General features: G+C 37.9%; 2 protein-coding genes and 1 pseudogene across 3 annotated transcripts in view; all 3 read right to left on the bottom strand.

Moving 5' to 3' along the window:
* LOC127418625 (zinc finger protein 239-like) overlaps positions 1 to 20,911 on the bottom strand; it is a 197,029-nt gene that overhangs the window by 51,745 nt on the left and 124,373 nt on the right. The window lies entirely within an intron of this gene.
* Positions 1 to 20,911, bottom strand: part of LOC127418563 (zinc finger protein 271-like) — a 58,659-nt pseudogene that overhangs the window by 25,137 nt on the left and 12,611 nt on the right.
* LOC127418597 (zinc finger protein 501-like) overlaps positions 11,012 to 20,911 on the bottom strand; it is a 113,053-nt gene continuing 103,153 nt past the window's right edge. The window contains exons 2-3 of one of the 2 annotated variants that reach the window (XM_051659233.1): positions 15,836 to 16,094; positions 11,012 to 12,842 (exon numbers count right to left, since the gene is read on the bottom strand). In XM_051659233.1, the coding sequence (XP_051515193.1) occupies positions 11,491 to 12,842; positions 15,836 to 16,094 (1,611 nt within the window). In that variant the 3' untranslated portion in view covers positions 11,012 to 11,490. The remainder of the gene's footprint in view (positions 12,843 to 15,835; positions 16,095 to 20,911) is intronic. The other variant, XM_051659234.1, reaches the window with a different exon arrangement.

Raw genomic sequence — 20,911 nt, 5'->3', positions numbered from 1 at the left:
TTTGACTTTACACAGATAATTTATAAATTAAAGTGATATAACTGTGCTTAGAATTAAAGTTCATATCACAGTGACAAGAAAGAATATCGAAATTATAAAGAACTATAAAGTCATTGAATTCCATTTGGGAAATCACATAATCTGGCCAAACAATTAAACTTTGAGTCCAGTGTATTGCATTAAACTAAAGTGAACTAAGTAATTGGATTTTAAACAAAGGTTGTATTTAAGATAAGTGTTGTTATATTACATAAGGTACAATTATGGCAAACACTCCAGTGGAAATACTAAAATCTAAAAAAACCCACTGTGTAAATAATTGATTGATAAAATCTCAAAGAAATGAGAAAAGCTAAATAAATAAATAATAAAGGGACTTGTATGAACGTTGTGTATTAAAAAGTGAAGGTGAAACAAATTAGACATTTTTTTCAAGATACTGGCTTTGCAGATTATAGTAGTAGGAAATAAATTAAAATAGTAAGATATACATTTATCCTCTAAATGTAATGATTTATCTAAATGAAGGGTGATAAAATAATTTTTCATTCTTGGTATGACAAGTAAAATAACAGTGAAAGAAATAAAGACTCAGCTTATCTAAGAAAAAGCAGCTGTTATTGTGGTTTGGCATTATTTGGAGTGATCCTAAAAGTAAATTGACAACATATAGGAAACTTACATGTATGTGGTATAATAATTATAACAATTAAAGTGTATAAATAAATGAAAATAATTGCATTTCTTTTGGAAGATCATATTATTTGAACAAATAAAATTTGTTACTAAAGATAGGGTTGTATTATAAGAAAAATCATGGCAGCCACTCCTGTGGACATATTAGGATTAAAATATCCATTGTGTAAAGAACTTATAGATAAGCTTTCAAGCAAATGGCAAAAGAGAACCAAAGATATGATGACAAAATGGCCAAAGGAAGGGACATTTGATGTAGCGTTGTGCAAGGAAATGGAAATTATAAAACTAAAGATAAGAGTAAAAAAAATAAAAAGAGAGAAACAAAGAGGGAAAAAGAGAGAAGTGCTAGCACTGTTCAAAAAAGAAGAAGAAAATTCTCTGAAAAATATAAGACAAGCAAGAAAAATACTGAAAGATGCGGAAAAAGAGATAAGTAAAAAAGGAGAGGTCCTTATTAAACCACCTCCATATGTGCCCTCAAAAGGTCAGTTCCCAATACTCAAGTGAACTGTAGAATTTTTAGGAGAAATGCAAATGGAGGGTATGTGGAGTTGGAAAAAGAAAAACAAACAGGGGTGAGACCGAAGAAGAAACAGGATAGAAAAAGTGAGAAAAACTTGCCTTTAGATTGTTATGAACAGGCACAGACAGCGTTAGAAATAATGAAAGCACAATATGAAAAAGAAGCAGTATGTGAAGAAGAACCGTTAGGGCAAGTGAGAAGAGAAGAAGAGGAGATTGAAGCAGAAGCGCAAATAATAGAAGCACAAATAAATAGGAAAGTCAGAGAAACAGATAAATTAATACAAGACACATAAGTTGGTGAAAAATAGAAGTAGACTATTGGAAAGTAGGGAGAGAGAAAGTGAAGAGGAGTCATCATTTGATGAAGGAAGGTCGGCACAGGGAAGAGAATGAGGAAGGCTTAGACCATTGGCACAGCAACTCCCCATTTTAATTAAAGGTACGCAGGGACAGTATGTGCCTTGAGCTACACAGGACCTTGATGGGCTGGTTTCTCGCCTCCCTGATATCCACGAGGGGGCTGGGAAGTGGATTAGAGTGTTTGAAGAACAAACAATGGGCAGACTTTTATCTGTGGGGGACATTAAAGCACTCCTGGCAAAAATTGTAGGAGGAGCAAAGATGGAAGAAATCCTTCAAGCATCTAATCTGGACAGAGCTGTGAACTCTTATTACATGGATGGAACTGTTTTTGATGCAAACCGTCCAGCAGTGTGGCAGGCAATGCATGCTGAGTATCCAACCAGAGTGGACCCTTAGGCATTAAAGGGGGAACAGCTGGGGGAAACAGAAAACCCAATCACATATGTCCAGAGACAACTGAAAAGATGGAAGCAAGAAACTGAAGGGAATCTAGAAGGAGACCCATTAATGGCTACATTGTTTAGAAATGCTGTGATAGATGCCATGCCACAAGCTGTAAAGAGCAAGCTGGAGGACGTGGTCGGCTTAATCTCCAAAACACACAAGGAGTTTTGCGACCATGTGACTCATGCAGTGGAGCAATACAGAAAAATGAACAGAAGCTCAAAAACCAAGAGAAAGAGCTACAGAGAAAACTGACTCAGTTACAACTTGAAGAACTAACACATAAGTACAAGAAAAAGATTCAAGCTACAGTAAAGAAAGAAGAATAAGCGCAAATGAGAGTAATGGTTCCTGTAAATGCTCCATCATCTACTACCCAGCTGAATCCACCTACAGCAATCCCTACAAATACACACCAGATCCCTGCACCCATTGTCAATGTCTATGCTCAACAGCCGGGGACGATGGGATGGAAAAGAAAACCATCACAAGGGGGACAGAGAGGAAGAGGCAGGCCTAAAATCTTTCTTCTAAGAGTGTGCTGGGGATGTGGACAGCCTGGACATAACAAGCATGAGTGCCCCATAAATCCATGGCAACAGTCACCTGGGGGAGGAAGGGGGGTGGGGGGGGGAGTTGTTAACAGCCCTTTTGAGGTCCATCTCAAGGCCCAGTAAACCCTTGGGGAGGATATTAGGGATGCCCAGAGAATCCTACAGGGGAGAGTCAGCTTCCAATTTTAAAGAACCTATGCTGCAGGTTAAAATAGAGGGAAAAACCACACCCATGCTAGTAGACACAGGAGTGGTTTATATGTGTGTAAATTCAAATTATGCCTCACATGTCCCCTTGTCTGGAAAATTTGCAAAGACAGTAGGATTCTCGGGACAAATGCAGCTAATTCCTATGACCGCTCCAGTATGTCTACAAACTAAAAATAAGAGTACAACTATACCTATCCTGGTATCAAATCAGACTCCTGTTAATTTGTTAGGGAGAGATGCATTATGTGAATTGGGGCTTCAAATTTGGTGTTCTCCAGAGGGAGTGTATATAGACTTACAGGAAATAAGAACTCAGATGATGATTTCTGAGTCAAGAGCAAATGTGTACTGGATAGGACAGATAGAAAAGGATGTGAGACAGACAATTAATAAATGGGAAAAGTTTATTGAAGCACAGATTCCTGAAGCACAGTTGCCAAAATCAGAATTTCACTGTACGATGATATATGATCCTGAGAGAGATGCAAAAATAGAAATGGCAGGAAGGAACTGAAGGACAAAAAAATCTAAATGACCTCGCAATATATCATAATAGGTGAACAAGGAGCAGCTTTGAATATAACTGAGAGTGAATTTGTAAAAAACTGGTTTAATGTAACAGATTCTGCTTCACATGTATCCTTATATATAGGGAAAAAATGGAAAGCAAAAGATTTAGGGCCAATGATGAAAAAGGCTAAACAGTGCTAATGGGAACCAACAGTAAATCCATTGATTTTTCATTCTACTGACAAAAATTACATAAAAATTTTGTGTGAGACTATATTGGTGGGTACTCCTCAGGAAGTAGTCATTAATAAAAAAATACAAACGCAGATGATAACAACACCCAAATTGGTAGAGACTATTGATGCTGAACTGTTTAAGGAAGTGGTGCGTCAGGTACCAACTGAGTTATGGTCTCAGCATGACACAGATGTAGGACTGGTAAATTCAGCCAGCCCAATAAGAAAACAACTTAAGCCAGGTGCACGCCTGCCAAGAAAAATCGCAATACCCTTTGCGGCCTGAGGCTGAAACAGGCATAAAGACACTATTGAAGGTCTAGTGAAAGCAGGAGTATTAATGGAAACAAAAAGTTACTGTAATACTCCAATTTTGCCTGTGATCAAAGCAAACAAATCTAAATGGCATCTCGTTCATGACTTACGAGCAATCAATGATATAGTAGAGGATTGGCCAGCTGACGTTCCAAACCTGCACACGCTGCTGACAAATGTCCCTCCTGATGCCAAATACTTTACTGTGATTGATTTATGCTCCGCCTTTTTCAGTATTCCGGTGGCAGATGAAAGTAGACACTTGTTTGCATTCACATATGCTGGTAAACAGTATACCTATACCAGAATGCCGCAAGGATTTAAACACTCCCCACATATATTCAATCAGGTTCTCAAGGCTGATTTAGAAAACCTAATGATAGACAGTACTCTGCTGCAGTATGTAGATGATTTGATGATTTGTTCCACAACATTGGAACAATGTCATAGAGATTCTATTAAAGTACTTACTAAATTAGCTCAAGGAGGTCACAAGGCATCCAAAACAAAACTACATTATTGCCAGCCGCAGGTTGAGTATTTAGGACGATTGAGCTCATATGGCACAAAAGCTATAGCGCCAAATCAATTAGAAGGCATAAGAAAAACACCATTGCCACAAACAGTAGGACAGATGATGACTTTTCTAGGAATGACTGGCTTCAGTTCTGATTGGAGAGGAATATGCAGTAAAAAGAGCTCCTCTGAGAGAAATCATGAAACAAGCAAGACTGCAAAATTTAAGTACTCCACAAAGATGGAATACAGATGTGTTGCTAGCATTTGAGTCTATAAAGAAAGAACTACAAAGGGCACCTGCCCTCTGTAATCCCGACCGTTTCACTTGTATGTGGCAAACAGAGCTGATGATTATGCATCAGCTGTATTGATGCAAGAGACCTGCAGTGGTAGGAAAAAACAACCCATAGTTTACTATAGCACTAAGCTGGACAACATAGCGCATGGTTACCCAGCATGCTACCAACAAGGCCTTGTAGCAGTATATTACGCATATGAGAAAGCATCTACATTAACCATGGTATACCCAGTAACCATTTATATGCATCACAAAATTGTGGAGTTACTAGAACAAGGAAAATTCACATTCTAGCATATTCATCATTACTTACGTATCCAGATGTTACCATTAAGCGATGTAATACAGTTAATCCAGCTGAATTGATTCCTTTGGCTAATAAAGGTGAGCCACATGATTGTGTGGCTAATTCATTGGCATTCACTAGGCTACGGCCAGATCTTGAGTCTACGCCAATCTCTGAGGCAGAAATTACTTACTTTGTGGATGGTTCTAGTTTTAGAGATTATTTGGGAAATCATACAGGATATTCAGTTGTAAAGAAACACATGCAGGAATTTGTGCCTGTAATATCCCAACAGTGGGTACAGCCTTGCTGTGCTCAATTAGCAGAATTAAAAGCTCTCATGACTGCGTGTCAATTAGCAAAGGGACAAACAGCAAATATTTTCACTGATTCAGCTTATGCTCATGGTGTATATGTCATCTGTTTGGAGCAGTGTGGAAGCAGAGAGACTTCAAAAAGAGTGATAGAACTCTCATTCAACATGCTGAACAGATAGGTCAATTAATTTCAGCTATGATGCTACCAAAACGATTAGCAGTCATCAAATGTCAGGCTCATAAAAATGGAAATGATCATGTCATTAAAGGTAACAACAAAGGAGATTTGGAAGCTAAAAAAGCATCAGGATATCAGGTAGCAATATTAGCTCCAGTAGTTCTTATAGAACCACAACCTCAGTTGGATGATATTATTCAAATTCAACAACAAGCAGGTCCTTATGAACACTCCATGTGGCACCAAAGAGGAGCCACGAAAGACACACAAGATATTTGGTGCTCACATGAAGGACAGATTATTGCACCAACCTAATTTTTAAACATTCTCATTCCAGATGCGCATGGTTTAGACCATTGCACGAGGGGGGAAGTGATAAGGAAAATTAAACAGCAGGGATATTGGTCTCCATACGATTTTCTGTCCACATATGAAGTTTGTGCCAAAAACCATTTTAAGAAAGAAACAGCAACACCAATAGGCCACATACCAATACCAGAAGGACCATTCAAGCACCTGGTGATGGATTATGTGAACATGATAAAGCGAGTGCAAGGCAAAAGGTATATTCTTGTGGTAATAGACAGATTTAGCAGATGGGTAGAAACAATACCATCAGCATATGAGGGGGCAGGAACAGTAATTAAATTTCTAACAAGAAGTAATCCCTAGATTTGGAATACCATCAGAAATAAGTTCAGATAATGGATCAGCATTCATTCAAAAAACTGTAAAACAATTATTGCAGCAATTGAGAATAAAACGGAGACTAGGGTGTGTTTATCACCCACAATCACAAAGGGTAGAAAGGGTAAATGGTACTCTCAAGGCCAAACTTAAAATATATGAAAGTACTAAACGTAACTGGATTGATGTTTTACCTCTTGCAAACTAACAGAAGCAGGCAGTTAACACCACATGAGATGCTTTCGGGTCGACCCATGCCTGTGCCATATTGCAGAGGTCCCTACAAAAGACCCCCTATAGAGCAATTGCAAATGGAACTTAGGTCATATATGAAGAAACTAACTGCAATACATAAAGCTATCCATTTACAGGAAAAAAGAAAGGAGCCTAAAGAGGAGACAGAGACATCTTGTCCAGTCATCCCAGGTGACCAAGTATATTTAAGGGTATTCAGGAGAAAGTGGAATGAGCCCAGGAGAGAGGGACCCTACAAAGTGGTGACAGCTACTCCAACAGCAGTCCAGGTGGAAAGAAGCACCACCTGGTATAATCTAAACCACTGCATAAGAGTTCCCAGAGTAAGGAAGGAAAGCAAAGAAGAGAGACTTGAAACAGACGACATGAAAGAAAGTGAGGAGAAACCAGAGACACAGGATGAAAGAGATGCACAAAAAGCTGAGCAAAGCAGAAAGAATCAAGAGAGTGGAAGGAATGAGTCCAATAGCATGTCTGATGATCATCACATACATACTGCATTTGATACTACAAGCTCAAGCCACAATCAATACCACCCAAGCTTCTCTACTACAAGCCCAAGCAACAGCCAACACCACAGCTCAAAATTTCAACCAGACTTCCCTACAATTGATTTTTCAGCCCTCGGTCAGACCCAGTAACAACTCAGTAATAATCCCAACAGAACAAGAATTTAATAAAGAACAAAAGATATCAAAACAACGTAGAAACATTAATAATGATATCAATAGTAATGAGAAAATTAGCAAATTAGATATTTTATGGGAAACAGCGCAAAATAATGAATAGTACGAATGGGCAACGTTTACAGCAAGAGAGACAGGTATGGAAAACTGCCTACTGTGTTCCAAATCACCCTTAAACAAGGTAATAGTAGTTCCAAATCCACATGACTGTCGAAAATGTGCTGAATTTAATAGAAACTTTTGTCATCTAAAAAAGCATTTTAGACCCTATTGCTCAGCTGAATATTTTTTTTTTTTTTGGGTAATTCTATCCTTAAGGATCAATTTAATAAACCACATTGGGGAGATTGGTGTAGATATGGGGATATAAGAGAAAATATTAAAATAAAAGAAGGTAGAAATCCCAAAATGGTATGACATAAATTATAGCCAAGAGTATGAGTGCTATAGTAAGCCTGAAGGAACTCATGATTTGGGAGAATTCAAGGGAAGATGTGCTACTATTTGGTACTTAGACAAAACAAATGCTTGGCGATCAAATGTACCTGTAAGAGCCCCAGAACTTCAAGCACAAGGATTAAGAAAGGGAATAGCATTTGATGCTTCAATAGAGTTATATGAAGATAAGACAATACTGGTGGCAGACTTCTTTTGGGTCTGTGGAAAAGGACAATTTATGGCCTCCTTACCACTAGGATGGGAAGGGATACGTGTTAGAGTTCAACTGATTCAGGAAATTACCATGGCACAGTGGGAATTAGGACAGTTCATGAAGAAAGATAAGAATAGAACTAAGAGAGCTTAGAAAACAGACCCTAATGTGTTTATAGACTCAGTTGGTCAACCCAGGGGTATACCTAATGAATTTAAGATTACAGATGAAGTCAAAGCAGGGTTTGAATCAATATTCGTTTTATATCACACAAAATAAAAACACAGAATGGATCAATTATATTTACTCTAATCAACGGAGATTTATTAATTATACTGATGATGCTTTATTTGCATTAGGAGAACAAGTACATGAAACAAGTAGAATGACATGGCAAAATAGGTAGGCTCGTAATTGGTTATTGGCAGACAAAGGGGGTGTATGTGTTATGTTTGGAGATCAATGTTGTACTTTTATACCAAATAATACTGCTCCAGGAGAAACATTTAGTGAAAACGTAAGAACCGAAGTTAAAGCAAATGCTGGAAGAGATCATCAAATGTGGGATTGGTTTGATCTAAAGTTAGGAGCATGGGGAGCATGGTTTGCTAAATTGGGAATGTTTTTGGGAATTGCAATAATGATAGGAGGGCTATTGTTTTGTTGTGTACTTCCTTTATTGAGGTCACTAGTTATCAAAGCCACGGTTAAGCAAATGGAAATGCTAAAATGTCAAGATAATGGAAAAGTGATTTTAGAGGGTAACCGAAGTGTATATTATCAGGATTGGTTGTTTAAACCAAATTGGGATTCACAAACAGTGGATGAGGATTCAAGTACCTCAAATGAAGATGAAGAAGATGGATACAGATGAGCCACACCCTGGGTGTAAGTGCTAGCCTAACCTCTCCCCAAAGGGTAAGTATCTGGGTTGAAGATATCTACACTTAAAAAAAAGAAAAGAAAAAAGAACTCTTAATATTATTTTGTTTTATGTATTCTACATAACTGTGACAACCACAGGCAAGGCTGAACCAATTGCACGCTCATGCTTATAACATGTTCATATGTTTCATTTATTGAATGAAGGTATAAGGAGACAGAATCTTTTACTCTGTTCTTAATCAAACTTGAATGGAGATGTTTGGTTCTGCAATCTCCACTGGAGCGCGGTTGCATAATCTGGTCATTGGTGATGAAGCTGTGTGACTGAATTTAGTCACTAGATAGCATAACTGAGGAGACTGAATTATGAAACTGCACTCTGAATAAGGACAGTGAAGGTGGGACTTATGTAAGTCCCAGAGGGGAGATAATGTACAATATTTTTATAAAGTTGAGTATAAATTAATCAAGTATAATCAATGTTAATATAGCCATTTTATTCTACAATTATTTCTGATGGTCAAGCACGAATCTTGTTGTGCGTCTCTGTAGAGGCCTGTGTAGGAAAGGAATGTGCTCACATATAGTAAACTGCTCTCATGACTGCTGAAAAAATATATGGTGAGGTTTCTACACAGGTGTCTCCTATCCACTTCTTAAAATATACAGACTGGAGGCAAGAATAGGGTGATGGATAATGGTGACATGTATGGAATGTATTAGCCACACCTTGGTAGATCATATATAAGCAGGAAGGAACACAGTTGCTGGAGTTCCTCTGCAGACTGACTCAGCTTTGCTATTTCTGATAATAAAGTCTATCTTCTGGCATCAAAACCCCAAGATTTTGAGAGTGATTCTTCACAAAAATAGGCAGAAGCCACAACATGTGCCTCAGCAACGGTGCAGTCCCTGATATGCTTCAACATGCCAAAATCAACGAAACAGAGAAAAGCGGTGAGGGCATCTTCAATGTTGCGCTTTGCATGCGCTGTGGGGCCTGCAGCTTCTGTCATGACATTTTGACTTTGTAGCCTTCCTCTATTTTCACCCCACTGTATAACAGTCCACACAATGCCGTCTTTCACCATTTCATGCCTCTCTGCTGAAGGTGGATTTAGTGAGACAACTTCTTCATCCAGTGGTGGGCTGAGTGCTCTTGTGGTTGGCATAGCAGGCACAGCTGATGATTCAGGATTTTTCACTGTCGCCAAAAAGTTATAGCCTAATTAGCTTGTTTTATTTCATGAAATATCAATCTTATCAGGGGTAATATTAGCCTTTATGCATTAGGCTGTACTATAACACTAGCACAGGGCTGGATTGGTAATCTGGCATATCAGGCATTTTCCCGGTAGGCCGACGCACTTTGGGGCCGATCAGGGGCGAACTGGCCATCGGGAGAACTGGGCAGGCCGGTCGCGAAACGGGCCACAAAACGGTGCTGCGATATGCTGAAGGGTACATCGATATGCATTAAAGCGTGCGTTTTCTGTCAATTTATAAAACAACTTCTGGTGAATTTCCACCTCCTGCTGGACTGGAGTGTTTAAAATACCAACATCTGATTATCCTGCTGTTGTTCAACTTAAAAATACATTTTGTTGCATAATACAAGAAAATCTGAAGTGACCAGACTTCTATTTCCATTGACATTTCCTAAATGTTTCTATAATTTTAAATCTTTCTCTAATAAAGCAGCACACATTCAGATATCACTTAAACAAAACGTTTAAAAGAAAGTTTAAAAGAATAATTCACCCCAAAATGAAAATTATGTCATCATTTATTCACCCTCATATTGTTCCAAAGCTGTATGACTTTCTCTCTTTTGTTGAAGACAAAATACAAACTTTTATCATTGCCACACATTTTCATAATATTTGTTAAAAGGAGCCTGTCAAGCTCCAAAATGACAAAAAAGCACCATAAAAGTTACATCACTTTTTGACTTACCTTATATTCTCCTCAGCTTGAGCTCAGAAATTGACCACAAAAATGCAATAACTAGTGCTTATTCACTTATTAATTTATTGGTTCTTAGGTTTTAGAAGGTTGCATAAGTTGCATAAAGTTTATACAAAATTAGTAGCAGAGTTTAATACTTTTAGATTATTATTATTTTTTTTTTTTGTACTCATTTATTCAGAAAATGTTAATTATAAACAAATGCCTAAATATTTGACATTTCAGCAGTCATTACTTGTGTCAACTAAATCTACAACCTGAGTCAATTCAGATAAAAGTACACAAAGACCAATGTTACATTCATTCCAATAGGCTGGATAATATAATGATTGCAATAAATGTTACATAAGTGGAAAAAGCTTTATCATGTGAATAATATCATAGTGTAGTATCATGTATCAAAGTCAATACAAATCAAAACAGATTATGAAGGATGGCCTTTAATAGTGACATCAGACAACATGTAAACACAGATGGCAAGACAAATATAGAAATAATCAAAAGAAAATGTATTATTAATCTAAATTTAATTCAAATGCTTTCACATTTTACACTATCCGGGCAATTTGTAGATCTATTTGTGATCACAGAGTCAATGTTGCTAAAGATGCAACATCCAGTGAGCGGAAGTTCTGCGAATGGAAACGCCTTGTTGATGAGAGAGGTGAGGCGAATGGGCTACAACAGCAGAAGACCACGTCAGGTTCCACTTCTGTCAGCCAAGAGCAGAAAGCAGAGACTACAGTGGGCACAGGCTCATCAAAACTGGACAGATAAAGACAGGAAAAACACAGTCTGGTCTGATGAATCTTGATATCTTCTGATATACACAAATGGTAGTCCCATTGAAAAATCCATATTGATCGACCACTAACTGTGATTTCTTGGGCAATTTTTTTTACATCAGATGAAGAAATGACATGAAGAGCAGTGGTATGGTTTCTCTCCAGTATGAGTTCTCTCGTGTGTTTTCAAGTTTTTTAATGGAGTGAAACTCTTTTCACTGTATGAGCACTTGTAAGGTTTCTCTCCAGTATGGATTCTCTCATGTGTTTTCAGGTTTTGTGACCGAGTGAATCTCTTTTCACAGTGTGAGCACTTGTATGGTTTCTCTCCAGTATGAATTATCTTGTGTGTTTTCAGGTTTTGTGACTGAATGAAACTCTTTTCACAGTATGAGCACTTGTATGGTTTCTCTCCAGTATGGATTTTCTCATGTGTTTTCAGGTTTTGAGACCGAGTGAAACTCTTTTCACAGTGTGAGCACTTGTATGGTGTCTCTCCAGTATGAATTATCTTGTGTGTTGTCAGGGTTTCTGACTGGGTAAAACTCTTTTTACGGTATGAGCACTTGTATGGTTTCTCTCCAGTATGAATTCTCTCATGTGTTTTCAGGTTTTTTGACTGAGTGAAACTCTTTCCACAGTGTGAGCACTTGTAAGGTTTCTCTCCAGTATGAATTCTCTTGTGTGTTTTCAGGTTTTTTAACTGAGTGAAACTCTTTCCACAGTGTGAGCACATGTAAGGTTTCTCTCCAGTATGAATTCTCTTGTGTGTTTTCAGGTTATCTGACTGAGTGAAACTCTTTCCACAGTGTGAGCACTTGTATGGTGTCTCTCCAGTATGAATTCTCTCGTGTGTTTTCAGGTTTACTGACTGAGTGAAACTCTTTCCACAGTGTGAGCACTTGTATGGTTTTTCTCCCGTATGAATTCTTTGGTGCAGTTTCAAGCTGGTGGATGTAATGAAGAACTTCCCACATTCAAAGCACATATGAGCCGCCACACCGGTATGAATTTTCTGGTGCTGTTTAAGATAGGACACGTGTGCAAAACTCTTTCCACAAATTGAACACTTGTAAGGCTTCTCATTTGTGTGAGTTTTTAGATGTTGTTTTAGGGACTGTGCCAGAACAAAAGTTTTACCACACTTGTCACATTCAAATGACTTTTCTCCAGAGTGACAAAAGAGATGACTCTTGAGATTGGTTGCATATGCAAAACTCTTCCCACACTGAAGGCATGTGTAAGGCTTCTCTCCTGTGTGAATTCTTGTGTGTCTATTAAGATCTCTTTTACTTGTGAAACTCTTTCCACACTGAGAGCAGGTGAAAGATTTCTTGGCTGTTCTTCTTAGAGGATTTTTTGGAGTTTTGGTGTTTGAGCCACTCAAAGATTTTTCTCCAGTAATAAAAACATGCTGTTCGTCCTCCACTTCATTCAGTTCTTCACGTTCCTCTCTCACTTCCATCAGTTCTGCAATGAACACAATAAATGGGAAAAAAAACATTCAAAAGGATTGTACAGTCGATATTATACATGATTGATTTGTTACTGGTGTAATATTATGATGATGTAGTTCTTGAGTTGTCACCTGAGTATCTGGACAAACTGACAGCTAGAATGCCAAGGATCTGCAAAGCTGTCATTGCTGCACATGGAGTATTTTTTATTGAGAACTCTTTGAAGTAGTTTAAGAAGTTCTGATTTTTTTTTTTTTTTTTTTCAAATTGTAATAGTAATTTTTCATGTTATTAATGTCCTGACTATACATTGTGATCAGTTGAATGCCACTTTGGTGAATAAAAGTACCAATTTCTTTCCACAAGAGCAAAATCTGTACATTATTCCAAACTTTTGGATATATATAAGCAATATCACACGAGCAAGATTGCTATATGGCCCTACATCAGCACTGCTGTGATTCGGCCGCAGACACAAGGCCGCAGGTAATCACAGCAGTGCTGATTTAGAGCCATATAGCACAATTGTGAGTGTGATATTGCTTATATACAACAGTTCAATGAACAAGTAAATTTAAAAGAATTAGGAAAAAGTGAGTACGGTCATAAAAAAAGCATTTGTGCATTGAACTACTTTCTTACACAATGGATCAGAATCTGCCGTTGCTGGTTCAAAACAGATGATGCGTCCAAGCCTCCGTTAGTAATTAAAAAATTTCACTTCAGAAATAGTATCACGGCTTGTGCTGTTTCTAACAAGTTATTGGATAAACAAGGATGGATGTGTGTATGTGTGTGTGAGTGAGAGAGAGAGACGGAGCATGTGCGATCACCTGTTGCCACTCCCAAGCAGAGATGCTGTCAACTTTCTGAAGATCAGCTTTCTCAGTGGAAAAACAGCATCCAAGCGGAAGTATTTCTCCCTATTTCATGGTAGCCGGTGTGCAAGAGTCGATCACTATAGAAACCGCAATGTCCTCCGCCATTTTAAACAGCACGCATTGTGTAATTAATCAGTCTGTTGTATCTCTCAGCTGTGATGAGCCGTAACGCTGAAGTTGTTCATTTAAAGCCATTTAAAGCTATTTTCTAGCTTTAGTAGTGTAGTAGTAATACAAGCGATCATGAAGAGCTGTTGTATGTAAACAGTGACTGACGCGGATTCAAGTCATGTCACCTAACTGGCTCATATTACACACAAAAATGATCTTTTGCCACCACCTGCTGGCTAACATATGTCGTAAAAAAAAAAAAAAAAAATACATGTAAAAAAAGACAAACACTTGCTCTTAAAACATATGCACTGCTCTTACACTTTAGTTTAAAACGGCATGAACACAAGCGGAATGATACACACAGTGAAGCGTCCGAGTGCTGATCATCAGTGCTCATGGAACGTCTCTCGTCCAATCAGATTCGAGGACTGGAACTAACTGTTGTATATATATATATATATATATATATATATATATATATATATATATATATATATATATATATATATACACACACACACACACACACACACAGTTGTGCTCAAAAGTTTGCATACCCTGGCAAAAATTTTGAAATTTTGGCATTGATTTTGAAAATATGACTGCTCATGCAAAAATCAGTCTTTTATTTAAGGATAGTGATCATATGAAGCCATTTATTATCACATAGTTGTATGGCTCCTTTTAAAATCATAATGATAACAGAAATCACCCAAATGGCTCTGATCAAAAGTTTACATACCCCTGAATGTTTGGAACATTCCCACAGGTAACCTCAGGAGAAATACAGGCTGCTCTGGAAAAAGACGGTGTGGTTGTTTCAAGGAGCACAATACGACAATACTTGAACAAAAATTAGCTGCATGGTCAAGTTGCCAGAAAGAAGCCAATGCCACAAAAAAGCCCGGTTACAATATGCCCAACAACACCTTGACATGCCTCACAGCTTCTGGCACACTGTAATTTGGAGTGACGAGACCAAAATAGAGCTTTATGGTCACAACCATAAGCGCTATGTATGGAGAGGGGTCAACAAGTATTGTACTCCTTGAAACAACCACACCATCTTTTTCCAGAGCAGCCTGTATTTCTCCTGAGGTCACCTGTGGGTTTTTCTTTGTATCCCGAACAATTCTTCTGGCAGTTGTGGCTGAAATCTTTCTTGGTCTACCTGACCTTGGCTTGGTATCAAGAGATCCCTGAATTTTCCACTTCTTAATAAGTGATTGAACAGTACTGACTGGCATTTTCAAGGCTTTGGATATCTTTTTATATCCTTTTCCATCTTTATAATGTTCCATTACCTTGTTACACAGGTCTTTTGACAGTTCTTTTCTGCTCCCCATGGCTCAGTATCTAGCCTGCTCAGTGCATCCACGTGAGAGCTAACAAACTCGTTGACTGTTTATACACACACACTAATTGCAATGTAAAAAGCCACAGGTGTGGGAAATTAACCTTTAATTGCCATTTAAACCTGTGTGTATCAACTTGTGTGTCTGTAACAAGGCCAAACATTCAAGGGTATGTAAGCTTTTGATCAGGGCCATTTGGGTGATTTCTGTTATCATTATGATTTAAAAAGGAGCCAAACAACTATGTGATAATAAATGGCTTCATATGATCACTATCCTTAAATAAAAGATGCATGATCAGTCATATTTTCAAAATCAATGCCAAAATTTCACAATTTCTGCCAGGGTATGCAAACTTTTGAGCACAACTGATATATATATATATATATATATATATATATATATATATATATATATATATATCTTCATATTGCCCAGCCCTAGACACAGAACAAAAGTCATACATGTTTGGAATATCATAAGGGTCATTACATGCACCTTATTAAAAGACAACTGAGCACTAAAACTAAAATAAAAACAGCAGCGAACTTTTTAGTTTGACATGTGAGTGATAAAACTGTCTTTCTTGTATCAAACTCGGACATAACAGTGGCTTGTCATAAAAATGTAACACAACATTAAAGAAAGAAACATACCTGCAGGAATAAAATCATCATCATCTTCATCACTCTGTTGTTCTTCTGTTGTGTGTTCTTCTTTTATCTCCTGTTTCACTTCAATCTTCACTGATGTCTGCAGCATCTGCTGTTCATCATCATCTTCATCACTCTGTTGTTCCTCTGCTGTGTTTTCTTCTTTTATCCCCTCCTGCTTCACTTCAATCTTCACTGGTGTCTGCAGCATCTGCTGTTCTCCAGCATGAATCACATCCACCTGCTCTCTCATGATGAACATCTGAACACAAAACATCATCATTATAATGGACTAACATTCATCAATCTCAAAAAGATTATATGATTATACACAAGAACAGATCCTATAAATATAAATACATGTTTGTTTTTTTTCTTCCTGACTGCAGGAATATTATAACAGGTTATATATAAATGGGAGAGAAATACCAGTTTTTGGGTGAACTTTCCCTTTCATTTTTCAGACCATTTTGTCAGTTTTAAACTGGTGAGCATTGACATGAATTCATAAAGGGAAAGTTCAACCAAAATGAAAATTCTGTCAATATTTGTATTTGGCGGTTGCGTTTTCCTCACTTATATGCTCAGATTAAGCAGTTAGTTATTTAAATGCTTTGTCAGAAAAGATGTTCAACTTGGAAATGTGTGTCTCGAGATCCTCGCATTCAGTTCCAGTCTGTTGTGTTTCATCTGTTTGAACAGCCCCTGTCCTGGGCTCATAGTCTGAGCCACTTCACCACCGAGTTCAGCCGAATACCACTGATATCTGGAAATATTGCTACTCTACATACAACTGTACTGAATAAAAAACAATGTGGTATTTTCTGTTATTATGAAGCTTGAGTCTGGAGTAGTAGGAATCAGTGCAAGTGTTACACCATGTGTACTGTGTACTGTTACCCCCATCATTTTACTTTTGACTTAACATTTGAGAATATGGACTGACTAAAAATGTTGTTTATTTATTTTATGCACATTAGTTGAAAATGAAATGCTCTTTTTTAACAGCTAAGTATGTTATTACAGTAATATAACAGAGCTGAATGGTTTATGTATGTATTTTACCGCATGATTTGGATTTTCTACTGTTTCAACTGCGTGTATTTTACGGCGCACACCCGTTTTCTCTTTTTTCTTTTCCCGCTTGTCTACATCTTGGGTCTCGACTGCATGCATTTGTTTTCTCCACTGTGTTTTACACAGATTATTGCATCAATCCCAAACATCTGCTGATCAGGAACCATATCGAACCACATCAACCTCAAACCCTCGCCACTCAAGAACAACCATAACAACAACAACAAATAATTGTGAAAAATCATGGCATGCACTCAAATTATTTCTTCCTACATATCATGCCACATGTTTACTATAGCTTCTTCCATCAGCAGTGAGGGATTCACATGTGATAAATGTAAGGAATTAGTCAGAACGGAGAAGGTTAATGAGTTCGAGACACGCATCTGAACACTACTGGAGGTCAATGAGAAAGAGAAGCCGGTAGATACTGTTTCGGATGTGGGTAGTATAGCGAGCAACACACACTTTAGTTCCGACTCTAGAGCCCCCACAGCAGGGCATTTGGGTGATGTCTTGGCAACATACTCGCTCAACAAAGCGACACTACTCTCCCATTCCTGTTAGGGTTTCCAACTGATTCTCTCTACTCAGTGATGCATCTACTGAGTATCATGTTGAAAGAGCCTTAATAACTGGTGATTCTATTGTAAGGAACGTGGAAATAGAGACTCCAGCCACCATTGTTAAATGCATTTCCAGGGCTTGAGCATCTGACATCAGATCAAATTTACAAATGCTGGCTAATATTAAACACAGATTTTCTAACATTTTTATTCATGTCAGCACTAACGATGTCCAGCTTCGCCAGTTGGAGATCACTAAAGATAATGTTAAAGAGGTGTTTGAACTTGCAAAAATGATGTCAGACAATGTAATATGCTCTGGCCCCCTCCCCTCTCATTGTGGTGATGAGGTTTATAGAAGATTAGAGTCACTGAATGGCTGGATGTCTGAGTGGTGTCCGGAGAATAGCATAGAATTTATAGATAGAAGAGTTTTGGGGTAGACCTGACCTGCTAAAGAGAGACGGCCTCCATCCCTCCAGGGAAGATGACGAGCTCCTCAGTAGTAATTTGGCTCATAGTCTTAATAGTGATAGTATTTGACAAATTGGGGCCCAGATCAGGAAGCAGACAAACTGGTTAATCAGAACATGTGTTAGCTGCCTTGAGATGTCACACAGATCACATAAACTACAACACAGAGTCTCCGGTATCACCTAGATATCTTATAGAGACTGTGTCTGTTCCCTGAACTACCAAACACAATCCCCTCAATAAATCATTTAGAAAAAATGTGATTAAGGTCATACTTTAAAATAATTAAGATAAACATCATATAAAGGTAGGGCTACTACATATTTGATCTCTTTCTACCAAAACACTAAATGTAAATGAAAATATAGCTGCAATCTTCGGGGTCCAAGCACATGTGAAGAAATAACTAAGATAATCAGAATTGACAGAAATTATCCAGTGGATGCCAAATTATACAAATTGACTATATAAAAGCTGCTGAAAGCAGATTGGTCGATGGCGGCCATGTTTTTCAAAATATGCGACTGTCCTCATAGACGTTGATGACACCTTGGACAAATAAACTGGCCTTATTTAACCCTATATAAAAGCTGCTGAAAGCAGATTGGTCAATGATTTTAATAGTGATAGTATTTGACAAATTGGGGCCCAGATCAGGAAGCAGACAAACTGGTTAATCAGAACGATTTTAAAGATATGCAAATGAGTTCATAGACGTTGATGGCACCTTGGACAAAGACAGTGCATGCAAATTTTCAAATCGATCAGACTTTTTATTTGGGGACTCCAGAGAATGTTTCTGCACTGGATTGGTTCCAATCGGGCGAACGGCCTACAACTAGTTCGAAAAAGTACTCTTTTTAAAATAATCTAACGTATTTATTGAACGTTTTGTTTCAAATCAATGGTGCTTAAGGCAGAGTTGTTTAGAATGAGGAGGTTTACAGCATGGTCTGAATAACGTGTTTCTTTTTTAAATACAGCGGTATATACAACAATTTACATGCATGTAAAACGCAAAAGCGCCTCCAGGTGGCCAATTTTTGTCAAATTTTGCACAGACCTCTTGGGCCAAGAGACAAATAGGCATACCAAGTTTAGTTCTGATTGGCCTTATTTAACCCTATATAAAAGCTGCTGAAAGCTGATTGGTCGACAGCGGCCATGATTTTAAAGGTATGCAAATGGGCTCATAGACTTTGATGGCACCTTGGACAAAGACAGTGCATGCAAAATTTCAAGTTGATCGGACCAACGGTTCCATAGTTAGAGCCATTTTTATTTTTTAAATTATTATAGTGCCACCAAGAGGCAAAGGTGTGCAATATTTTTTATGTGACCTCAGCATGAGCCCATACGTACATTTACCAAATGTGGTGATAATACCTCAATCCGTTGAAAAGTTACAACCGTTTTAGTAAAATGGACATGCCCACTACGAACGTTTTGGCATACCATTTAACGTAAAATCAGAATTTCAAAATTTCTTTGAAAAATTTTCATATTGGGACTCTGCTGAATTATTCTGCACTGATTTGGTTATGATCGGACAAACGGCCTCGGATGAGTTCGTTTTGCTTTTTTTTTTTTAAAAAAACAATCCAAAATAGTGGGAAAATGAAGGGGTGGAGCATAATTCTGTCAAGGGATCAGAGGAAAAAATAATTTTGTTTCTAGCCCTTATGGTTCAAGATTTATGGCCCAAAATGTGATTTTTGTTTGTTTTTTTCCAAAGTTATGAATACAAACACAAAGGTGCTTATTATAGCGCCACCTAGTGTCTGAAGGATGTGTGTTTGTACGCCTAATAGTGGGGGGGATTTGGAACCATCATGCCAAGTTTGGAATCTCTACAACTTACAGTCTCTGACGCCCAGACACTTTTAGGGCAGAAAAAAAAAGAAGAAGAAAAAATATAGCCACAAGCGGCAATCATCGGGGTCCAAGTACATGTGAAGAAATAAACAATATAATCAGAATTGACAGAAATGATCCAGTGGATGCCAAATAATATAGATGGACAGAATAGATCCTCCCTAACCTAAATTTGTGGAAAATTGTGTACCAAAATTTTGAAGCGCACATAAAGGAATCATAAAATTAATCCATACGACTCCATTGGTTGAATCCATATCTTTTGTAGCAAAATAATTCAAGAGTTATGGCCCAAAATGTAATTTTTGTTTGTTTTATTTGTTTTGTCTGAGTCAAATGAATGAAACCGGAAGTCTCTACTATGTTCTGATGAAGAGATATATGTTTTGTTACTTGGTTGCTAGGGTAACCCCATCTGGTTTCTAGGCAGTTACCAAGGTGATACTCAAAAGGCTCCTTGCTACCCTGAGTCAAATCAATGAAACCGGAAGTTGCTACAATGTTCTGGTGCAGAGATATGTGATTTGTTACATGGTTGCTAGGGTAACCCCATCTGGTTGCTGGGCAGTTACCAAAGTGATATTCAAAAGGCTCCTTACTATCCTGAGTCAAATGAACAAAGCCGGAATTCTCTACGTTGTTCTGGTGCAGAGATATGTGATTTGTTACTTGGTTGCTAGGGTAACCCCATCTGGTTGCTAGGCAGTTACCAAGGTGATACTCAAAAGGCTCCTTGCTACCGTGAGTCCAATGAATGAAACCAGAAGTCTCTACAACATTCTGATCCTGAGATCCCCATCTAAGCATTTTGAATGGAAGTCAATGGAGTTTGATTGCTTGGGTGCTCTAAATGGTTGCATGGGCATGGCTAAGTAGTTTCCATGATGTTACTTGAAGAATGATTGCTCACCCAATTTAAATAAGCCAATTGTCATTTCTCTAGGACATTCTGATCCAAAGATATCATACTCAACCATTTTGAATGGAAGTCAATGTGGTTTGTTGCTAGGGTACCCTAAATAGTTGCTAGGGCATGGCTAAGTAGTTTTTCAAGTGGATACATGAAGACTGATTGCTCACCCAAGTG

This window comes from Myxocyprinus asiaticus, chromosome 28, assembly GCF_019703515.2.
Source record: "Myxocyprinus asiaticus isolate MX2 ecotype Aquarium Trade chromosome 28, UBuf_Myxa_2, whole genome shotgun sequence".
In the NCBI taxonomy this organism is placed as follows: Eukaryota; Metazoa; Chordata; class Actinopteri; order Cypriniformes; family Catostomidae; genus Myxocyprinus; species Myxocyprinus asiaticus.
Note: the sequence above shows the minus strand (reverse complement) of the source record. Positions and strands in the feature narration are given on the sequence as shown.